At 43.7% G+C, this 22316-nt stretch overlaps 1 protein-coding gene across 4 annotated transcripts in view; it reads right to left on the bottom strand.

Moving 5' to 3' along the window:
- CLCN3 (chloride voltage-gated channel 3) overlaps positions 1 to 22316 on the bottom strand; it is a 69437-nt gene that overhangs the window by 3331 nt on the left and 43790 nt on the right. For 3 of the 4 annotated variants that reach the window (XM_065879669.1, XM_065879670.1, XM_065879671.1), the window contains exons 3-11: positions 20543 to 20642; positions 19059 to 19246; positions 17951 to 18073; positions 16581 to 16787; positions 14394 to 14474; positions 12917 to 13462; positions 10304 to 10490; positions 7403 to 7801; positions 2507 to 2723 (exon numbers count right to left, since the gene is read on the bottom strand). In XM_065879669.1, the coding sequence (XP_065735741.1) occupies positions 2507 to 2723; positions 7403 to 7801; positions 10304 to 10490; positions 12917 to 13462; positions 14394 to 14474; positions 16581 to 16787; positions 17951 to 18073; positions 19059 to 19246; positions 20543 to 20642 (2048 nt within the window). The remainder of the gene's footprint in view (positions 1 to 2506; positions 2724 to 7402; positions 7802 to 10303; positions 10491 to 12916; positions 13463 to 14393; positions 14475 to 16580; positions 16788 to 17950; positions 18074 to 19058; positions 19247 to 20542; positions 20643 to 22316) is intronic. The other variant, XM_065879673.1, reaches the window with a different exon arrangement.

Below are 22316 nucleotides of genomic sequence, written 5' to 3'. Positions count from 1 at the left end.
AAATTCAGTGCTGCTTTATTACTTTCAGAAGTGCAAGGAAAATCAATGCAAAATGTGATTCACTAGGAAACAATTTTCTGTTCCCTGGAGGTGGTGGTGGGGGGCGAACAATGACGTCAGAGTAAACAAGGCATGACCCAGCATCTTCCCAAAGTATCAATATTGGTTTCCAAGAAACACGAGTTCCAGGAGTTCCTCTGCTCCCGTTTTCCTCCCCTAACGGGTGCACGTTTGGAAAACCAAGTTTGCTGTTCACCCCCCTCTGAGAAGCTCCACAGTAAAGAACCTCAACTGTATTTAATCCAACACTTTACAAACGCATATGGTCACGGACCTCTTTTTTGAGCCATTCTAGTTAACATCCTGCTGGTTCCACCAAGACTAAAAGATTTTGAGAAATTCTGCTAATCAGAATACAAAACGTGGGGAATCTTCAACGCTGACAGACACCCGCCTAGTCTCACTTTCTCCTTGCATCTCAGGGTCTAGGTTCCTCAGGTCTTCTTCTCCCCAAATACATAGTTATTTTCCACCTCTAAGGACCCAGTATGAACTGTAACATGCTGACCGTTAGACTCTCCACTAAAATGCAGAAGAGATGAGCTCTCTTCTTCTTTTATCTACCAATCTATTTTCCTTGAAGGACAGAAGTAAGGAAAATATAATCAAGGCCAATAAACATAAAAAGCCACCTCCCACCCCACGCTTTCTTACAAACAGGCGGGATCAGGTAAGATCTTCATCAGCTGTCCCCCCACCCCTGCACTCCTTTCCAGCATCCGTGCTGCTGAGAACCTGAACTCCGTCAGCAGAGTGCACGACTGGCATGAACCCACACAGCCTGTGACATGCTCCACCGGGACTGGAGAAAGACATCCACACTTGTTGTGACACAGGAGGACAAGCCACGCCAGGCACAGAGAGCAACACAGAGCAGGTCAACGTTTAATAAGCCAACTCACTCAGCTAGGCTTCCAAGTGAGCCATTCATTACTAAAAGGACCCCAAACCTTCACGATAAGGTACTCCATTTAGCGTGTACTTATTAAGCTTTTTCAACAATGAAGTCTGGTACCATTACTCTTTAAATTAAACACTAAACAGAAGAAAGCAGTTATTTTACAACATACATCTCTTCCCCCATCAGCATCTGTGGCATCTGATCGTCAGCCTCCCTGCCCTTGATCAAGAGCTGCATCCCTCAAATGATTTATTTCCTCTTACCTAGACTTAATCCTAGCTGGGTGGTACAGTGGAAACACCAATCATGGATCGAGTTCTCTAGCTTTCTGTTTCTGTTCCTAACCCAATATGGGCTAATATACTGTCCCAGAAAACAGTAGTTTAAGAAATCACAAAGAAAGAAGACAGACTCTATTGGTCAACCACCACGTAAAGCAGCAAGAGGCTGGGCTTCCGAGCTGGAAGGCTACCTGACCCCTGAGCTACGCCGTGCTGACCACGTGCCTGGACACACCTCCCCAGCCTTGACGACCACCTCTGTGCAGGGGGCCGCAGAGGTAAACGAGAAACTCGAAGGAGGTGTCCCATCGGGAGGTGTTCGCTCTCCCTCCTTTCTCTACAGAGGGGTCGTGTGTTTTGTCCCTACGGGATCGTTTGTTAAACCGCTGGGTCCTCTAAGCGTGCGGTGTTTCCAAGAGCCTCACGCAGCACAGGGGAATCATCCCGTCTACACACAGTCCAGCCTTGCTGCCATCAGCCTGCAGGTAAAACACTGTGTCTGAGGATTCCAAGTGGGAAGAGCCACACAGTAGGGATCAAGGGGCCCGGAGAGAAAGGGCAGGAGGCAGAGGCCAGCCCAGGAGCAGGGAAGCAACGCCGGGCTGAGGCCCGTGCGCCGAGGCGGGCCCGCCGTGCGTCCCCACGCTGCCTGACACCCGCCAGGCCATACCTCCCCACACTCCTACCGTGGGGAAACACGGCCAGTCTACGTGCAAAGGGCAGAGACATCAATTTATACATTTTAAGTGCACTGGTGTTCATCGGCCAGCACCTTATTCAAAAGATGTGTGGATGGAGACCACAGAAAAGCAGAAACAAAGCGTCTGCAAAAGGTCTTCACCTAATTCACAAACCTCGTTTAATTATATATGATTTCCCTCATTACACGATAAAGCAAAGAGTAAACAGCAAAACATTTAGAAAGCTATTACTGTACTGGAGATGAATAACCATGGCATACTTACAAAAAGAGAACAGGGTGCCGCGGTGCTGCAGGCTGCGGGCTCCGCCGCCCTCTAAGAGGGGAAACATCCTCAGCCGGGCCCCGCCCACCCCGCACCATGACACCCCCCGGCTCCCTGCAGCTCCGAAGCGCTCCTGAGAAATGTCACTTCCTGTTTTGGCAAAGACCTGGCAGTTGACACTCTGCTCGCCGCTGCTAAGTGGGACTCCGAGGACCCCCCTCCCGGGGAGGGCGATGGGGCTGACCGGGCTCCCCCAGAGCGTCCCGCAGGCTGGCGGCGGCCGGGCCGAGCACACTCACCCGTTGTGTGTGACCAGGCACTGCCGCAGGCCCAGCTTCCGGAAGATGTCCACCACGATCTCCATGGGCGTGTGGTCCGTGACCGTGAATGGACTCATGTCAAGGATGCTGCGGAGCTTCAGTGGCCGGGGACTCTCCGCTGGGAGGGATGGGGTGTGCTGTGCGAAGCACACACGGGAACTGCCCACTATCCCTTCCTGTTTTTTTCTGGCACTCTCTGAAGAGACAAAGACGACCAAAAATTAAAAACTGGTAGGTTTTCTTTGGTATGTTCTGTTTTCAGGACAACCAGCTTATTCAGAGATTTAAAACAATAAATAAACATCCTTTCGGTCCCCTCTTTCTTTTCCCATCTTCCTAACCAAGAAAAAAATGGACTGAAAAGCCATTTAGCAATTTCTTAAATTAGACAGAATTAGGATCCACCAATAACAAATCATCTTCATGCAAATAAAATACTGGTGGTATAATTATATCATGGTATAATTTTCTTTGCTGTGGTCTAACTTTGGGGGACAAGGAAGCATACTGGAAATACGGGCTTTTAAAGGCACACAAGTAACGAGAGCACCACTGACTACAGGAACGCAGCCCCAAGAGGCCTGCCTGTGCCGTGGGCCACTCCTCCTGCCTTGGAGGCGGGACCACAGAGAATCTCATCCTTGCCTGGACCATGTTGTCTATCCTACCCCTGTGAACCGGCTAGTTCTTCCTCTTTTCTGATGTTCAAGCTTAACTTTCTAGGTGCGTCACGAGGTGGGTTGAAAGTACAGTTACACACGTAACGGACACCGACCGACTTTCGAGGTTTATCTGCACAGGCTCCGTTCATTCCCGCTCTCCGGGGCTCCGCCTCAAGTGCTTCTGTCCTGTGCCTACTTCCTCTCTGCCACCTCTCAGACTGTGAGACAACAGGTGGCCAGGACACAGAAAACGGCAGAGGAGAGACCGTGGGGAGGAGAAGGAAACCCGCGAAAGGGAGAGAACACACAAGCAAAATGGAAGAGCTTACGCTCTTCATTAGTATGAATCCAAAGCTGTGTGCACAAATATCCTATCTGTCATACTGAACACATTCTGAACATGAGTTTTGCCACAAAAATACGTAAGCCAAAATAACAAGCACCAGCCCTACAGGAGCAGTGAGCCCAGCTCATAAACACACACCGCAAGGCCCTCTCCTTCCGTCCAGCAAGGCCCTGCTTCACTGTGCTGTCACGGTCAGTGACGTTCTAGCGCTAGGATCCCCTAAAGCACCTCGGAAGCATGAGAAGGGCACGGAGAAGAAGAAAGCCCACCAGCAACTGACATAAATGACTTCTGAAAAATGCTCGTTAAGCTGCTTTTGGCCCGTAGAAGCATCAGGCTAATGGCTTGGGAACGGAGGAACGGAGGGGCTGTTAGCATGTAGGACAGTTGCTCTGTGAAACCTGGGAGTGACCGATTCCAAAAACATCCCCCAGGGATCTTTCACTTGTATTAATTTCAGAAACCAAAAAGGTCTCTATACTCATAAAATGGTGTTTCAACTACCTGAGCAGGTACAAAGCTAATTTTAACTCCTACAAAGAGATAAACAAAAGGCTGGTCCATGTACTGCAGTTCGGACTGAGCTGAGTTGAGTAAACGCTGTTTCACAGTCTAAGGCTGATAATAATACTGCCATGGGGAAAAGCTTCAGCAGATCCTCTCTCCCAGGTGCACAAGCTAAAGCTTTACTCTGAACAGAAGCTCCTGAGGGGGCAGGAGAAAAGTACAACGAGGGGAGCAGCCTAACTGTCACTGCGCCATGTACCTTTCTAATCGTGTTCAATATGTCAATGGTATTCGAGTTCTCATGCATTAAGAATCTCCCTGTAAAACCCACAGCTCCCAGCACGTCATCAGAAAGGAGCAAGTACACTTTTATACCTTAAGGTGGAAAACAGGAAAGATGATTCAATTCACACTATAAATGTAGTATTAAATATATGCTTCATTTTAAACAAATCTATAAAAAAGCATTCAGCCTCACTTTTACATCTGGACAAAAAAAATGCAGGAGAAATGTCTCTCCATTTGGACTAAACTTTAACACAGTAAACCGTCATCTACTCCTGGTGAGAGTCCATGGCAGAACCACGACTTCGTGCAATCTGAAAATACCTTACAAAATTACAAATGCACTACTCCCTGGTCCAGCGATTCCATTTCTAGTACTTCCCTACATCTGCATAGGCAAAACGTCAAGTACACAAGGTTATCAGATATGTGAGGTGGCAATTTTTATCACAGCAAGGCTGAAAACATCTTAAATGTCCATCAGCGGGAAGCGGATTTAAAAAATCATGATGTATTCCACAGTACATCCACTCAGTGGAGTACTGTGTAGCTGTTAAAAATAAAATGATTTGGAAAGATGTCCAAAAAAACATTGTTTAGTGAAAAAAACAAGACACAGAACAGCACGTATTGGGTAGCACGCTATGACTTGCTTTATAAAAAAGGAGAAAATGTATACACTTACTTACACAGGCAGAGAATGATAGCTACAGAAAACATAAGAAGCCAAGGAGACAGTTGCCTACGGAGCTAAACTGGGGATTACGAGGTCATGGGTGAGAGATTTTTCATTATATACCTTTTTTTTTTTCTTTCTCTGTATGGCAATTCATCACTATAAACTTTTAATCTTCTCAAATTTGAACTATGTGAATGTACTATCTACATACAAACTAAAAAAAGGGACTTCCCTGGTGGCACAGTGGTTAAGAACCCGCCTGCCGATGCAGGGGACACGGGTACCAGCCCTGGTCCGGGAAGATCCCACATGCCGTGGAGCAACTAAGCCCGTGCGCCACAACTACTGAGCCTGTGCTCTAGAGCCTGTGAGCCACAAATACTGAGCCTGCGTGCCACAACTATGGAGCCCGCACGCCCCAGAGCCCGTGCTCCGCAACAAGAGAAGCCACTGCAATGAGAAGCCCGCGTGCCGCAACCAAGAGTAGCCCCCGCTCACCGCAACTAGAGAAAGCCCACGCACAGCAACAGACACCCAACGCAGCCAAAGATAAAATAAAAAAAGATTTTTAACGATATAACATAAAATTTAATGCCGAGTTTATAAATAAATTTGGAGAAAACTGCTCTTTTAAAATCTTGAGTTTTCCACCCCCAGACATAGTATATAGTTCACAATTTATTCAAGCATTCCTTTCGGTCCTTTGATAAACTATTTTATATAAATATCGATAAACTACATATTATATACAAAACTCTAGTGTACAGGTCTATTTCTCCCATTCAAAAACTAAAACTTTACCAAAATATATGCTGGCAAATATTTAAGGTGTGTTAAAGAAAATCACGCTGTGACTAACCCTTCTGATGACATGAGTTGCTATTTCACATATCTAAAGTACCCCTATTTCCCTTAAACTGACATTACCTGCTATCCCCAATGTTCTATTTCTCAGGACAGTAATAAAATCAACTTTTAAAAATATGTCCACAGAATCAATGGGAATATAAATAATTCTTAACTTTACCACTTTATCTTTTAAAAACCTGGGCTTTTTTTCCTTTAAATTTCTACATAAATTCCAAAATTCTGACCCTTTTCTTTTTTGCTTACTATTACAACGTAATGAACAAAATGTGGACAGCGAAACTCTTCTCCGACTGTAGGTCGGCCGTGGTGACGGCTCAGAGGCTAAAACACTTGAACGCCGCCACATCTAACACACACTCCGCCCACTCGGACAGCTACCAGTCTATTAGCTCAAGGGAATGCTAGGCTTTGAGCAAGTCTCCCAAAGCTGCAGCCTTTTCCTTAGCTGAACTGGATATTCTGCATAGGCTCTTTTCTATTCTTTCTTTCTTCTTTTTGCTTGAATAGCTCTTGTAAACGGAGAGCTTCCAGTTTGCCTTGAGATATGCTGCCCATCTGCACCATCTAGGCTTCCCTCTTCAAATGGCTCAAGAACTGAAATATTTTACAACCCTTTGGCCACAGAGGTAAGTTGGAGGGAGGTGACGGGCTCACAGGAATGACCTTTGGGGACAGGCTGAACGCTCTACATTTTCAGCTCCGAGTCCTCTACTGAACACCAGGAGTATCAAGGCAATGGCTGGACGAAAATACCCTCTATCACAGGGGTCCCCAACCCCTGGGCCACGGACCGGTACCGGCGCGTGGCCTGTTAGCAACCAAGCCGCGCGGCAGGAGGTGAGCGATGGGCAAGCCAGCGAAGCTTCATCGGCCACTCCCCATTGCTCGCATCACTGCCTGAGCCATCCTCCACCCCTACTCACCCGCCCCATCCATGGAGGAACCGTTTTCCATGAAACCGGTCCCTGGTGCCAAAAAGGTTGGGGACCGCTGCTTTAAACTATATATTACAAGTTAATACTGTAAATCTACATCCAAAAATTGAAAAAGCAAAACCCTATGGATCTGACATGAGACAGACCAAAGATGATGGAGTTTTCAGTAACTTGCATTCAAATAAGCCAACTTTATTAACTACAAGAAGGTATTTAGCTGTATGCCTCGGCAGTTACTAAGGCCTTATGTAACACGCTATTATGAATATTGTCAAGTTAACAAGACTTATCTGAGTGAGAAAAGAAAGAGCCGGACTCCAGTCCCTGATAACAATGCCAAATCAAAAGATAAAACAGTATTTAGCTGGAAAACATCCCACGGAAGGGTAAATTCCTTTCCTAAAGAACCTAAGATATTACGAGACATAAAATACACCACTTGTCCCCACGAACCCAACCAATTAAATTTTATAGCTTTCCTTTCTTTCAGAAATCTATTACATATTTATACTCGTCCACCTAGGTATCTAGATACCAACAGACAGAGCCGTAGGTAGACGTATATGTGTGTGTAGTTCTTTAAAAGGGTACCTATTGCAATTGTCAGGTCTCTTCTGAGGGCAAATCCCACTAATCTCTGAGACTCTTTGGACATTATGACAGGAAAGCCGTTGTAGCTGGTCTCGTTAATCATGTTTTCTATGTCATCCACGGTCATGTTGTCCTGGGTCAGGACGGCCAGGGGAGGGTCACTCCTCCGAGGTCTCATGACATCGGCAGCCAGGGTGGTATGAGTGAATTCTTCTTTTGCATCCAAGAAAGGGTATCCATTCAGCCGGATGTGAGCTTCATAAATGCCTTCCCTCCCAAAGGCATCTCCAACCCATTTACTGGTCATTACTGCGGCCATCAGGGGAACAATATACTCCAAGCCTCCAGTGAGCTCAAAAACAATGACCACCAGGGACACAGTCATCCTTGTCACACCACCTGAAAAAATAAGACCACAGGTCAGGAAGGGCAGGGTCCTCATCAATCCACGGTGGTAGAATGTCTGCACTAGGCAGGCGGTCGGTCACAAATTATAAACAGAACTTAGTGAAAAGGATCATCGCTATTTTAATAAGATCTAGAGAAACCAATCTTCTTTGTTCATAACACAGAAGACTATTAAAATAACATTTTAAAACTGGCTTACTTCAGACAAAAAAATCACAGCTGACCAACTAACACAGTTTGCCATTTTGGTTTACTGCTATCACAAAGACATAATTTCACCGCTATAAAAGCTTACAATTAATTCTTCAAGAACTTGGTGAAGCACATCATAGTTAGTTTGCTTACTACCAATTTACAAATTAAACTCGTGGGTAGAATATTAAATTAATACATTTCTCCCCTCTAAATCTCTTCAAAATGAATAAAACACTCTGACGCGTTGCGGTTTCTGTTAACAGCGTAATGCCCCACTTAGAAAGCTCACCTGAACTGTTCCGGGTACCTCCCAGATCACCACTGTGAACCCTGCTCTTTGCTGAGGCCTCCCTGACCCAGGCCCCTCCACCCACGCTGTGTCTGTCCCATGTCTCTGGCTACCCACACCTTATCTTCCGGCTACGCTGGTCTCATTTCCAACTGTGAAGACTCTGGGGGACCCACGGTCGCAGAAACCACCACACACTCAAAGCCAAACCCCTCTTCTCCCCCAGAGAGCTCCCATCCCGGCCCCCAACTCCAGGACCAGACAACACACTCCTCCTGACAACCCAGTGGCCACTCCTGGTTCATCCCTTTACTGTATCCCAACATCTAGACTCTCACCTAGTCCTAGCTGATGTGCTCTGCAAACATCTATCTAGGGGCTCCTTTCTCAGTATTCTCACTATTACCCACCTAGTCAGACCCTCAAGTCTCGGCTCCTGAATTTGAACACTGTTTCATCTAACCTCCCTGACTGCGGGCCCCATTACCTTCCATCCACTTTATAAGCCATGTCCCCAGGTTAATCTTCCCTAAGTGCTACTTTCACCATGTTGCTCCTTTGCTCAAAAACCTACCAGGGCTTGTCAGTTGATACTGTGTGAAGCTAAAGCTCTTCCTTTCTGTTTTTTAACCTAAAAATAGAAGGGAGAAAGAACCTACTATATATTGGGTATCTGCACTATGCCAGGGATGCCCTAGGTGCTTTACAGAGGCTTTTATTTTTTTAACCAAGCACGTATCTTACCAGGCACTGTGCTAACAGCTTTATATGCATTTTATTTTACATAATCCTCAAAAACAACTGTAGGAAATAAGCAGTTGTTATTTCCATTCTAAAGATAAGAAAGATAAAAATCAAGCAGTAAAGGAATTTTCCCAAAATCATCCCACTAAAAATGGCAAAGCCACAACCCTGCCACGGACCTGACCGATTCCAAATAGAAATTCATCCTGACATAAGTCACTGCCTCCTTCTCACCAATCCACCTTTCCTTCCCAAGGTGCCCAAAACGCACTCTCTACTCCAACACTGTCAGGCTCTCCAAAGCCCCCCGCGTGCCGAGTTCACCCGTCCCGACCCCACTGCCTGCACACCACTCTCCTCTTCAACAAAGGCAGCTCCTTCCAACCCTGCTCCTCTTCCAGAGCCCCTGCCGCCACCCTCCCTCTGGATCCCCGCAGGGCCCATGACGACGCTCCGGCGCTGGGGCCCATCGTCCCGTGCGGTGCTCCTGTTTAACCAGCGCAGGCCTTGTCCCCCGACCCGCGTCTCGTGAGGGGAGGGCCCACGCTCACATTTCTTTCTGTACCGCTCGCCGCGCGGCGCTCATCACAAAGTGGATGCCCACTTGCTGCTCTGCAGAGAACGATTCTTTCATTTATTACACTTTGGAAGATCAATAACTACACAATTCTGGCTCACTGAACAAAACTGAGTCAAAATACCAATTATAATTAAATATTATAACCAAAGTTTAGTTGACATTTTAAATATAAAATAAAATAATGATTTTTCATGTCCAAGAGGACAAGAAATAGACTCTTAAGAATGTAATGCAGACATTTTGCTTTTCTTTGCCTTAGAACAATAGTTAGTTAGCTTTCTCCTTCGGCTGTAAATGCATCTTAAAGGACCTTCTACTAAGGCTGACAGGGAACCTCTGCAGAGGCGGAGTAAAGGTACCCCGAAGCTCTGCTGAGTGCTAGCCCAGGAACCACACTAGAGGGGCTGCAGGTAAGGCAAGCACCCCGACAACGAAAAAACAAACACCTCCTTGGCCAGGATTCAAATCAAGCCTCTGTTGTAGTGAGATGTTTTCTGCCCTACAGCATCACGCGATATTAAAAAGATGTTAACTCCTCCTACGGCTTTGCATTAACAAGTGTGCAGGGGCTGGCGAGATGAAAACCAGTGCCGCACAGGCCACATGCCTCGCCGTGCCCTCCCCGCCCCCACCCCGCTCCTCTCTCAGCCACAGACACACGCGCGCATGCGCAGGGCCCAGTTACCTAAGCACGCGGCCGCGCCGACCATGGCGTAAAGGCCGGGGGTGATGCAGTCGGCCCCGACCTCACACCACTCCTTGAAGATGAACCAGTCGTGGTGATAGTAGGCCAGCTGCTCCACTGCGATGCCCACGATGCGGCCGGCGATCGCGCCGATGGCCATGCTGGGGATGAACAAGCCGGACGGGACCTGCAACGGGGCAAGCGCTCGGTGAGGCACGTCCTCCGCGCGCCTGCTCCAGACCTACGGTCTAAGCCTTGAGGCACAACGCAAAATCCTGGTGCAAAGGGAACTACAGCAAACCCTTGTTCTAACTGTAAGGGCAACAATCCCGCCAGCTCAGTTACAAAGTAACAACCCACACTCCCCAGCCCAAAGAGAAGGTGACCCAAGAGTTATTTCTCCTTTAGCTCAGGGGTCTCTTCATGCCAGTCCCTTACATACACACACATGTTAAATGATTAAAAGGCGCACAGTTTTCTTGATTCAATTTAGTGAGGAAACCAGGAACAGTACAGACCAACTATTTAACCAATATTAAAAGACCAACAGCTCCAACCTGCCGGGCACGAAACGAGCCCAGCACAGAGCAATACGTGTTGACGACTGTGTCAGGTCACGAAAAGAATATGCACATAGAAGGGATCAAAACAGACGTTTCACTCTCCCACCAGGTATGCCCTCAGCCAGAGTGGAGGGCAACGTGGGCCCTGGCGGCCTGCCCGCTGCCTCTGGCTTCCGCGGGAGAAAGCTGGATTTACAGAGCAAACTCCCTGCAGAAGTGGGGGCTTTAGTGGCTCTCCTAACTTGATTCACTATGAAAAAAGGGGAAACTTCACGGCTTTTCTATCACTTAACCCTTACGCCCAGCGGACTAAGGCAGAGCACAACAGAAGAGAGAGACGGTGGTTCAAAGGCCGCTGCAGCTGAGCTGCAGCTGTCCTCCCGTGGCTCACGGTGCTGTGTTGCTAGTGAATGGTAGCAGCTGCGTCAGCTGCAGGGGCCGGCCTTTAAAGAACAAGGGTCCAAGGACAGACATCTGATTCCCACACACATCACTGATGATCGTAAGAATTACATCTCTGGCAAATCACTAACTGATGAATGTTATTCTCACTTTCATAAATTCAAAAGAAGCAATGTCCCAGGGCACAAGACCTAGCTGTCTGAAACCCCGGGGGGAAAGGCCTGGTGCCCCCAGGCCTAGTGACTGAGCTCTGAGCCCACAGGGCCCTCTCCAGCCAACATCCCACAGCGATACAGGAGGCACAGCCAGGGCTCCCCACAAACACCCACACCCTAATTCCTGGGAATCGTCTGCCTGCCACAGGGTTGTTTAATCAGCTGACCTGAAAACAGGAGATTACCCCGATGATATGGGTGGGCCTGAAGTAATCACAAAGGCTTTTTAAATGTGAAAGAAGGCTTTAGAAGAGTTCGTGTCAGAATGCTGAGAGAAAGCAAAGACTTGACCAGCCGTGGCTCTGAGGATGAAGGAAGGGGGCCAGGAACCAAGGCACGTGGAGGCTGGAAAAGGCAAGAAGATGGACTGTCCCCCAGAACTTCCGTAAATCCCTGTTTGCACCTTCACTTTAGCCCAGGGAGATCCAATTTGGATTTCTGAAGTCCAGAACTGTAATAAATGTATGTGATTTAGTGGTAATTTGTCACAGCAGCAACAGGAAGCTACTAAAAATGGTTTTAAAACATGATGATCGGGCTTCCCTGGTGGCGCAGTGGTTGAGAGTCCGATGCAGGGGACACGGGTTCGTGCCCCGGTCCGGGAAGATCCCACATGCCGTGGAGCGGCTGGGCCCGTGAGCCATGGCCGCTGAGCCTGCGCGTCCGGAGTTTGTACTCTGCGATGGGAGAGGCCACAACAGCGAGAGGCCCGCGTACCGCAAAAAAAAAAAAAAAAAAAAAAAAAAAAAAAAAAAATGATGATCAATTCTGACACCCCTTCCCACTCTGAGGTACAGTGTGCGCCCCCTCCCTGAACCCGGGGCCTCTGTGACCGCACAGAGAAACAGGACTCAACAGGAGGTGTGCTACAGGACATCCTTGGCTAGGATAGGAACGGTCCTCTTGGAACCATGCTCTGGGGACCCTGAACTGCCACCATGTGAGGAATCTACCCACCCTGAGGCCGCCACGAGGGAAAAACCAGAGACAGACAGGCAGTGCAGGAGGCCAGCTGTCTGAACCTGCTCAGCCCAGGTACCTGACACACGAATGGCTCTGAGATGCCTGACACACGAATGGCTTTGCAATGACCAGCCGAGCCGTGTCTTGATGACAACCGTGGAACTGACCACGAACACAATATGCCCAGCTGAGACCTTCCCAACCTACTGACCCAACATCAAGGGCACAGTAAGAGGTTCTCTTAAGCTGCTGGGTTTGGGGTAAGTTGTTAACCCAGCAAGAGATACCATGCTCAACAATATCTCCTAAAAAACTCTTTTTTTCGTTACTAAAAATTGAACCCAAAAGATAACTTTTTCAGCCTACATTTACGAAGCAACCATCTTCAGATAAAACTTCCATTTCTCATTCCACATACAAGTGCTGAACACGCCAAGACTACTTACATATCACCTCACAGGAGCACCTACCTTGATACCAAAAGTGAACACTGTCATTATGATTTTAAATATGAGTGCCAAGCATAACTGCCATATAGCTGAATATACTCCAAGGCCTGCTGGACGATCAGGAATGTCATCAACGATTTTACTGGCGTTCATGTCATTTCTGTAGTCACAGAGAGAAGAGGATTCCAGGGGGCCGCAGTCTGTGAAAAGCTCTTTAATCAGTTCGCTGGTGTTGAGCCTCGTGTAGGGATTAGGGAAAGCTGCCACGGCAGTGATGGCTGCAACAATGATGACCTCGAGAACAGGATACTTTCCAAACTTGGTGGATTTGCGTCGGCGGCACCAGGCAATATTTGCCCTAATGAAAAAGGCTCCCCAAAGCCCTCCAAATACCCCGAGGAGAATAAAAGGAAACAGTTCAAAAAGGTACCACGGTGTATGATACTCCACATAAAAAAGGACCAGACGGCTATTACCAAATGGATTGATGGATCTCAAAACAAATGCAGCCACTAAAGCAGCAAAAAATGATCTCCATAAAGTTTTTAGAGGAAAATAATAGCTAACCTAAAAAAAAAGGAAAAGAAAAATTAATGCTGTAATTTTATAAGATAGTTCTGATATCTTATAACTTGAACGGTAAATATCAACACTCTAAATATTGCTGCAGCTAGAATGTACATATAATGGATTTTACCGTGGTAAGAAAAATACCACTATTTAGTAACTTTGGCTATCACATCATTACTAATTCACGGTATCAACTGATTATAAATGTCTAATAATTATTTAAGATACCTAGCGTTGTGTTATTTTTAAAATGAGCTTCAATGCCAATTCAATCATGGTAGTTAAGAATAAATGTACCACCACCAACTCCTGTTAGTTCATAAAGAAGTATTTAATTTCCCTCTTAGATATTAAAGCAAAAAGAAGGACATAAACAACTGGGGGAGAAAAGTAAATTTTAAACATTTCTAAGTCACATCTTTGTGTAAATGTGTAAAAACTCTTAAGCACCAGTGAGAACACAAAAACGAAATATTCCACTGAAGCGACTGGGATTATTTCCTTAAACATCAATAATTGCCACAGAAATAATCACACAAGGAAAACTTAAAAAGATGACTTAGAAACTGATTAAAAACCTTTAAATAAAAACAAGGCTATAATTTAGCCAATAAGGACTGTTTCCAATATTTTCTATTTGTGCTTACTCTTAATTATGTTCAACAAAGTTAAATTTTAAATAATCAGTAACATTTTATACATGAATAATATTTTTAAAGACTTTTCTCAATAAAGAACATACATATTACTTTTCATGACTTTTTAATGTAAGAAAGAGTGAAAAATAACTATGAAAATAAATTTGAAAACTTAAAAGCAAATCCTGTATCTATTACACTAGCTATAAAACTGAAAAGTGTGCCAAAATACATGTGCAATGGTAATTAAACATAATTTTAATTGCTGGCGGTGGTTGTTTTTAACCTACCTCTTCCAGGCTGAAAAGAACTCCTCCGATTGGGGCACCAAAAGCCACAGAAACACCTGCAGCTGAGGCAGCTGATAGCACCTACAAAGAGGATGCGGGTTATTTCACATGTTCTTATAAACTCAAATATACCAAACACAAATTCTTCATGTTACTCAAATTTTCAAAATGCCCTTCTGAATTTAACTCACATGTCTCTCTCTCTCTCCAAGCAAAGGCAAACATTTCTGCTAAAAAGATTTTCTTCTCTTCTGCTTTAATTGAAAGGTCACTCTTATATTCAATATCCAGTCAAAACACATTTGTGCGAGATACACCAATGTAATAAGCAGGATGTAAAAAAAAGGCAATGACCACAGACAACCTTCGAGATGCGTAATTGAGGACACGAGTGGAGAGACCAGTGGAGAGAGCTGTTTGTTTGTTTTTAAACAGGATATTATTTCTTCAGATTTTGGAGCTCACTGCTGCATCATTAATAATTACTCTAGCCCACATGCTAGTGAAATGTCCAGGGAACTTAAAACCTATCGACCTCCCTACAGGTTCAGTTCCCTAAGTCCTCTGAAGAGTCTGCTACTGCCCCCTTGGGAGCCTCAGGTGAGGGTACAAACCATGGCCACCCGAGGGCGCACGCCCAGCACAGGTCACAGCAAGGAAGAAACAGCACTCACGGTCCTCCCTCCAGTCCCCAGGCGGCCACTGAACGCTGCCCACCTCCCACCAGGGCGAAGCCAAACACACATATCAAGTCACTGGGCATCTACTGGTAATCAAGTACTTTTCTGTGTCTTTACTCCTTTTACTACTTTACTCCAGTAAAATATCTGAGGCTACCAAAGCATTTCCTCAAATGGTGAATTCTGACATCTCTGAAAGAGAAATTTGAAATAATAAAAATGAAATTGTAAGTGTTAAGAGCACGAACTCCATAGTCAGGCTCCACAGTCAGTAGCTGGTAAACTAAAAATGAACAAATACTTGTTTTAATTAAATTGTACCCGGCTTTAGAAGGCAGACTGCTTATTTGGGGGAGGAGGGAGAGCAAATCTAACTTACTATTTTGAGTTTTTTTCCACCAACAGGATTGCAGACAACAGACTTAACTGAATTCTCTGATTCTATGTTTAATATAATAGAATTTTACAATCAAGCTAGCACCCACATACTTAAAAGTCACAGATGTTTTCGTCTGTTTCATAAATATCTAAGAATCACTTAATTTAAACACGTCAAGGAAGTGGTCAAGGGAAGAAGGCCAAAATACGAAGCCTAAATGCTTTCAACTAACGTGTGAACTCTAGTCATTTACGCGCCAAGGTGTCAGAATCAAGTTTATGTCATAAACATTACTAATCCTCACAGTGTGCACATTAAAATCTGGGTGAATTTAATTTCTATAATATTTTCTAATAAACAAATTTTTGTACTTATAATGAGTAAATAAAAATTAAAATCGTACCCCACAAATGTCAAGGTACAATAGCAAGTAAAGGAACTGCACTGGGTAGACAAATGCAGTTGAGACTGGGGAAACAGGAAGGGACCGGGCTCCCAAAGTCTAGAGCTAATAAGAAGGTCCCAGGAGCCCACTTTTCTTCTAGAAAATATCCACACCAACCTAGAAACATCAGGGGAACTCTATGATATATCAAGTTTAAAGGTCTCCTAGACGATCTCAGGCAAGACGAAGTCCTGTATCCCTTTAACGTAAATCTCTGATGTAACCTCAGGAGGTTAAAGACCCTTTGAGCTTCCCTAAGGTGCCAGAGAGCTCTGTGAGATGACACACCTCTCCCACTGGGCATCAGACACCTCCTCCAGAGGAAAACAGCTGGTGAGATGGTCCACCCCAGAAGAAACACTGATCCGGAGAAACAGGAGTAAAACAATGTTACATTTGGGAAACACTCCAGAGGAGGAGAGGTGTCAGGCAAAGCAAAAACAAATGCAAATCTTTGTGAAATGCAGCTGAAACCAACGACACCAGGCCATCTAAACCTCCCTGAAATACAGGAGTGAGCCGCACTGGGGATGGACTCCAGACAGATTCTGGAGATCATTCAGAACACATTAAAATTGTAATCTGAATACAGAATGTATCCAATGTGATCCTTACACTAGGAGATTCTTCACTGATTATGGAACAGATGTTCGTCTGTCAAATAAACAACAGAAGACGCTTACCTCTCTTTTCTTGGCTTCATTTGTGCTGTACTTGGGAAAGAGGTAGGAAAAGATATTTCCACAGCAACAGGCAACGTGTACCAAGGGCCCTTCTTTCCCTAAACTCAAACCTGATGCCACAGCCAGTACTAATGTGATGGTTTTAATCATTAAAGTCCATTTTCCCAAGTAGCCTCTGATGATGAATCCACTCAAAATAGTTTTAATCTACAAAGGAAAGATCAAGGCAGCTTAATTTCCTTTAAGAAACATGAGACCTTAACTAATAGATTACTCTCTTGTTTTACTCACCCTGCAAATTTTGGTGGACAATGGAAAGATTCACAATTCATTTTCTGAAAGCTTGAACTGTTATGCTCTATGTAATAAATCTGTAACGTATTCTAATTCTCTTCCCCAGCAAGGACAGAAGGCAAGCCTATCTCATGAACAAAACTAAAATACCAGGCCATGTTAAGGGGCTACAGACTTCAATGCAAGGGGTATAATTACATAACCAGCAAATGGTAAAGTGGGATATTACTGTTACAGACATATAATAAAGTTAGATACATTTCAGACATTCTGTGTCAGAAATAAAGATATTTTGCCTTTAAAGATATTGTGCCTTCTCAGAGTACTGTAATAATGTGTAATACTTTCCTTTATATTAAGAAGGATGAGTGACAACTGCTGAATACTACACAGCATTGCTCCTTATTAAAGATATTCTTAATTAATACAGCTTTAAAATCACTAAAATTGTTTTTAAAAGCAATGCACTAGAAAGAGCTAGTAACTTATTTGAGACAGAAAAATAAAAAGGGAAAAGAAAAGAAATAAGTTCACATCATGTTCAATCCTAAGTATATTCTTCTTTAAGTCACTGTTGATAAAAAATAAAACCCAGAAGTTTGTACTATGGACCCACTATGATCAAATATTTATTTTAAAGTACAAAAGGGTTATAAATGTTATCTGCCAAATTCAAGGATTATTAACTTATCTAATTAAAAGACAGTTATAAAAAGAAAATGAACGTAATCAAATCCAGTTCATATGAGCAAAACATCAACTAAGTCACCAAAGAACTTGAGGCTGCAAGATACTTTCCAGGTTCTTGGTGTTTAGCTCAGGGCTGATATTCGTTTGGTCATGTGCGAAATTAGTGGTCAGGAAAAAAAATCAACCTCCACAACAAACAATGAAATGAGTATGGGGAAGAATTTCTTTCAACGATGTCTACTATCAGCTGACATTTAAAAAATTTTCTTTTTCCTATTACAGACAAACCACTTCCCCAGAAAAACCACTACTTTTCCCCCCTACAGGGAAAAAGATAAGTATCACAACTGCAAAATGGTGATGACACTAAACACTGCATGGCTTACCTCTGGAATCCCAGAGCCACAGGCATACGGAGCAAACACCTTCACCAGGGAAACGGCAAGAAAGGCGAAACTCAAGGCCCAGAAGATGTACATTATGTAGTTCATGATGTACGAACCAGGACCCTAAGAAACAAACAGTTCAATAGCATGAACTTAATTTACGGGCATCACTAATTCAAGTGCTTGCCACCTAAGCAGCTTGGGTAAAACTTGTAGAAGGCTCCTGGTTTACTGCCACAACAATAAAAGCTTTACATGAACGAAATATTTAAGTAGAGTCTAAAAACATATTTGTATACGTACCAAGGAGACCATCTATTTAATATTTTTCCTAGCTTCTTCCTGATCCTCAAAGTCTTGTTGCCAAGAATCTCGGCTGCATTTCAATCTCCGCCAACCCACAAACCACTTTTTGGAAACAGTTGGTGAAGACAAAACTACCTTCACACTCAGATTTCATTTTGCTGCGATTCTCCTGAAGATTAAGTGAGAAACAGCAAACTGCCCATCTCACCAGCAGATGTATTCTTTTCAGCGCTAAAATTCAGCTATGACAAAATTTAAAGAACATCTCCATATCTTACCATGTAACCATGTATCTGTATATAAAATATAATATTCTAACTTCTGAAATGTTCTTTATAGAACATCAACGACAGTAAAATACTCATTTAAAAACTGTCATGCCACAAAGAAAAATCTAGGCATTTCTGCAAGATATCTCCAGTTAGAAGCCTTATTTTCACTAAAATTTTTGATAATTCATACTTCCCAAACCACTGTGATGTATTCTGTTAATAGGCACTCTGTGGTTACACAGCTCCTACTGCACTTCTTTTCTACAATAAGAGATACGTTTTACGTCATAACCCAGCAGATGTGTATGTGGCTATGCAGTTAATAGAAGAGCCTCTTGAAACAGTGCCTACATTTTACTCACGGCAACGTATTCTCATATTTTCCGTTCTATCCTATTACATTTCTTTCTTTATTTTCCTTCAATGCAGCTGCAGTCATCTAACATATGATTAATTCTATAATTAAATGAATTGGAGACTCATTTCACAGTATCAATTATTAATTCACTTTGAGACAAAGCAAGACTCACCTCCGCTTGCCCTATGATTAATTCCGCCCAGGTTTTCCACTGTGGACATTTATCCCTCTCCTCAAATGTGGTTTCATTAGACCCCCAGCAACACTGTTCGTGGTTGTACCACAGTGCACTAAGGCAGATGCCCTCCTTGAGGTCAGTCATCCAGTCGGCGGCGATGTCTATTAAACCAGCCAATGCCCCTGGAAAAAATGTTGGAGGTGGTGAAAACAGGCAGTCCATTTCTGGGGAGCCCAGAACTATCAGGTTAAAAGGGTCAAGGAAAGCTGGGGACTCCCTACAAATAAAGCGTCATAAAGGGAATACTACACAAATTTAAGATTTCAAATCGTATTAGAAATAAGTTTCTATTACTTTTTTAAAAGTGTAAATAGCTATTCTTTAAAATAAAACTGTTATTCTTTGCTTGAAATTAAAACTACTTACATCATTAAAATTCACTGTGATTTTTAAAATGTGTCGGAATCTTCCAAAGACAATCACCTGGCAGGAGGGGCTCATCTCAGGTTGTGAAGTCATAGTTTTTACTAGTGTCTTTTAATCTGAAACCTAATCCGTAGATTTACAAAGGATCTCAAGCTCATTAAAATGGAATATCCGTTAGAATTAGTGAAACTCATGGCATTAATGAATCACTGTGACAGACTATCAGGTTGTTTTTTTTTTCTTTTAACAGAAAATCAAATATGCCAAGATCATCTTACTGACAGAGTACAGAGAATACACAGATTTATGGTCAAAATCTAGGTCCTTCTCATATAAAAAGATCAATGGGTCACATAAACAGTGGCCAGCCAATAAGGGTATCAGATTGCCTCTACTCTACACAAATTTTAACTTTCCCTTGTGTTCTTCAGGACAGAATCTTCCACAGTGGAAGCTGAAAGTCAGTAAAACAGCCCTTCGTGTTTGTTTTCACATCTTCAACTGCTATGAAAGTCTCACCCAGAGGGCCTCTGGGCGCGGTGCAGCCCCCACGGAGCTTAAGTGTGGGCTCTGACCGTGGCCTGCTGACTCTCTAGCTACATGACCTCGGTCAAGTCGCTTAAGCTCTCTGTGCTTAGTCCTCTCGGCTGTTAAGACTCAGACCATAGGACTGCCATGAGGTTGACACACACGTAAAGCTTCTGGAACAGTGTATGACACACAGGAAGCACTCAATAAATAGTAGCTATTTACTGTGATGTTAACATTAAAATATACCTCACTGATCATCTGGTCCAAACCATGTGTTTTACAGATAAAGAAACAGAGCGAGAAAGGTCAGCCCAGTTGGATAGACACGTACGCTGACAGAGCCAAGGCTAGAACTCTGCGCCTCCTGCCTCCTAGTCCTATATTTAAGAAGATTTTTTTGAAGGAAAGAAACAAATGCTTCTGAAAATCAAAAAGTACCTGAAAAAAAACTGCAAGAAGGAGGGGAGAACTGTTTATTATCCTGTTAACCAAAAAAGGGTTACATTAAAAATTTTCTTTACCTGATGCCAATCCTGTTAGTGTTACTACTAGCCATCCTGACCACGCATCATACAAACTTTTTGTCATTTCCCATGCTGATTCTTTCTTTTTGCTGTTGATCTGAAATTAGAAATGTTTATGCTTCATTTTCCAAACTACGAACAGAAGCCAGAGTTCTAGAATCTAACAATTTTCTCAGTTACTATACATGGAACAGTACTTTCTAAACTAAATAATGGGCTAAGTGAGTTTGGGGCAGAATCACGAGGTCAGACACCTGTGACCCAGATGACAAGCATTTACCCAGAAATCCGTATTTTTAACAAGAACCACAGGATGAGAGCAAAGGGGTCCACAAACCACATAAAGCCTGACACAGATTGTTTTAAACTGAATCAATCTTAGCTGGTATACATCTTTTATATTAACAGAAATAAGACATTATAGCTTGAAATGTCTGCCATTCCCTGCTCATTCTCTGCTTCTAGCAGTTAAGTGGAACATAACAGTCTTTAAAAGGTAAGGTCAGTGAGTAAACAGTACTATGTCCATAAATGCAGTACAAAGCAGTCATGTGAATAGAGGGGCTGCCAAAATGTGTAGGCCTGTAACATGCGGGAAAGGAGTGCTCCAATCCCAGGGGAAGGGTCCCATCACTGTGTAAGGCAGAAACGTCCTCTACAAATACAGAGCAGGAGGTAAGATTCGCAGGACGGCAACAGATTTGATTTCTAGATCTCACTCTAAGACACAAGAGGGCAAGTCTCTCCTCTCTCCCTAAGAAATGATCCCTAACTTGCCCAAACCTCTCCTGTCCTCCTACCACGGCTGCTTCACAGAGCCACATTCTTGGGCCAGGACTTCAGTGCCCCTTCATCCCACGGGAGGACCACAGCCGGAACTCAATGATCTGGCCTATTTCAAACATGTGCTCTATTTTAAGCCACAAGGCTCCATTCAAAAGACTCAGTAAGTTCCAAATTGAATGCGGCAATTTTTTTCCTTCTATATTATAAGCAACCAATCACAGATATTAACCATTCTTTAGCATCGAAGGTAGGTCATTCCTTTCAAAAACAATAAACCTCATGTTGCTTCTTCCTCTAAGAATAACTGTAATGTTTAATGAGATATAACATTAAGTAAAAATTTGAAAATCATCTAAATGTTCATCAATATAGTACTGGTTAAATAAATTGCAGTACATCTATGTCATGAAAAACTCTGTAGCCATTAAAAAAGAATGAGATAAATGCAGTATCATTTGGGGGAGAAAGGCAAGGTGTAGGTGTGTATAGGATGCTACCATTTATCTAAGAAAAATAAATAAATATATATGCTTGCATTTTAAAAAATAAAGGGACAAAACATAACATTGAAAGTGTGAATCATTACCTGTAAGAAGAGGAAGGCAATAAGTTGGGAGGCGCAGGGACTATAAAAGAAAGTAATTTGTATGTGTAACCCTAGTGGGTGAAACACTAAGGACAAAAAGTATCATAAAAAAAGAGAACACTAAAACTCTTCAGTAAGCATATTGCTGGCGAGAGTGTTGGTAGCATTGTTCTGAAATAACACATCTGCTGTGTGTGTGTTGTGAGGAGGATCAATGCATGTGATGCTGAGATTCTGAGCTTGGCTGAAAGGAGATACAGGTTTAAGGACTACAAGTCAAATGAAAGCCCTACAGCATTGAATTTAAATTAGAAGGTTCCTCTAAACTTAAAGAGGCTAGAAACAATGGCCAGCCTGCAAGCAGTAAGAGCCTCCAGCGCTCAGGCTGCCCGTGTACCA

The sequence above is a fragment of the Phocoena phocoena genome, chromosome 6 (genome assembly GCF_963924675.1).
Source record: "Phocoena phocoena chromosome 6, mPhoPho1.1, whole genome shotgun sequence".
NCBI lineage: Eukaryota > Metazoa > Chordata > Mammalia > Artiodactyla > Phocoenidae > Phocoena > Phocoena phocoena.
This window is presented reverse-complemented; position numbering and strand designations above follow the sequence as displayed.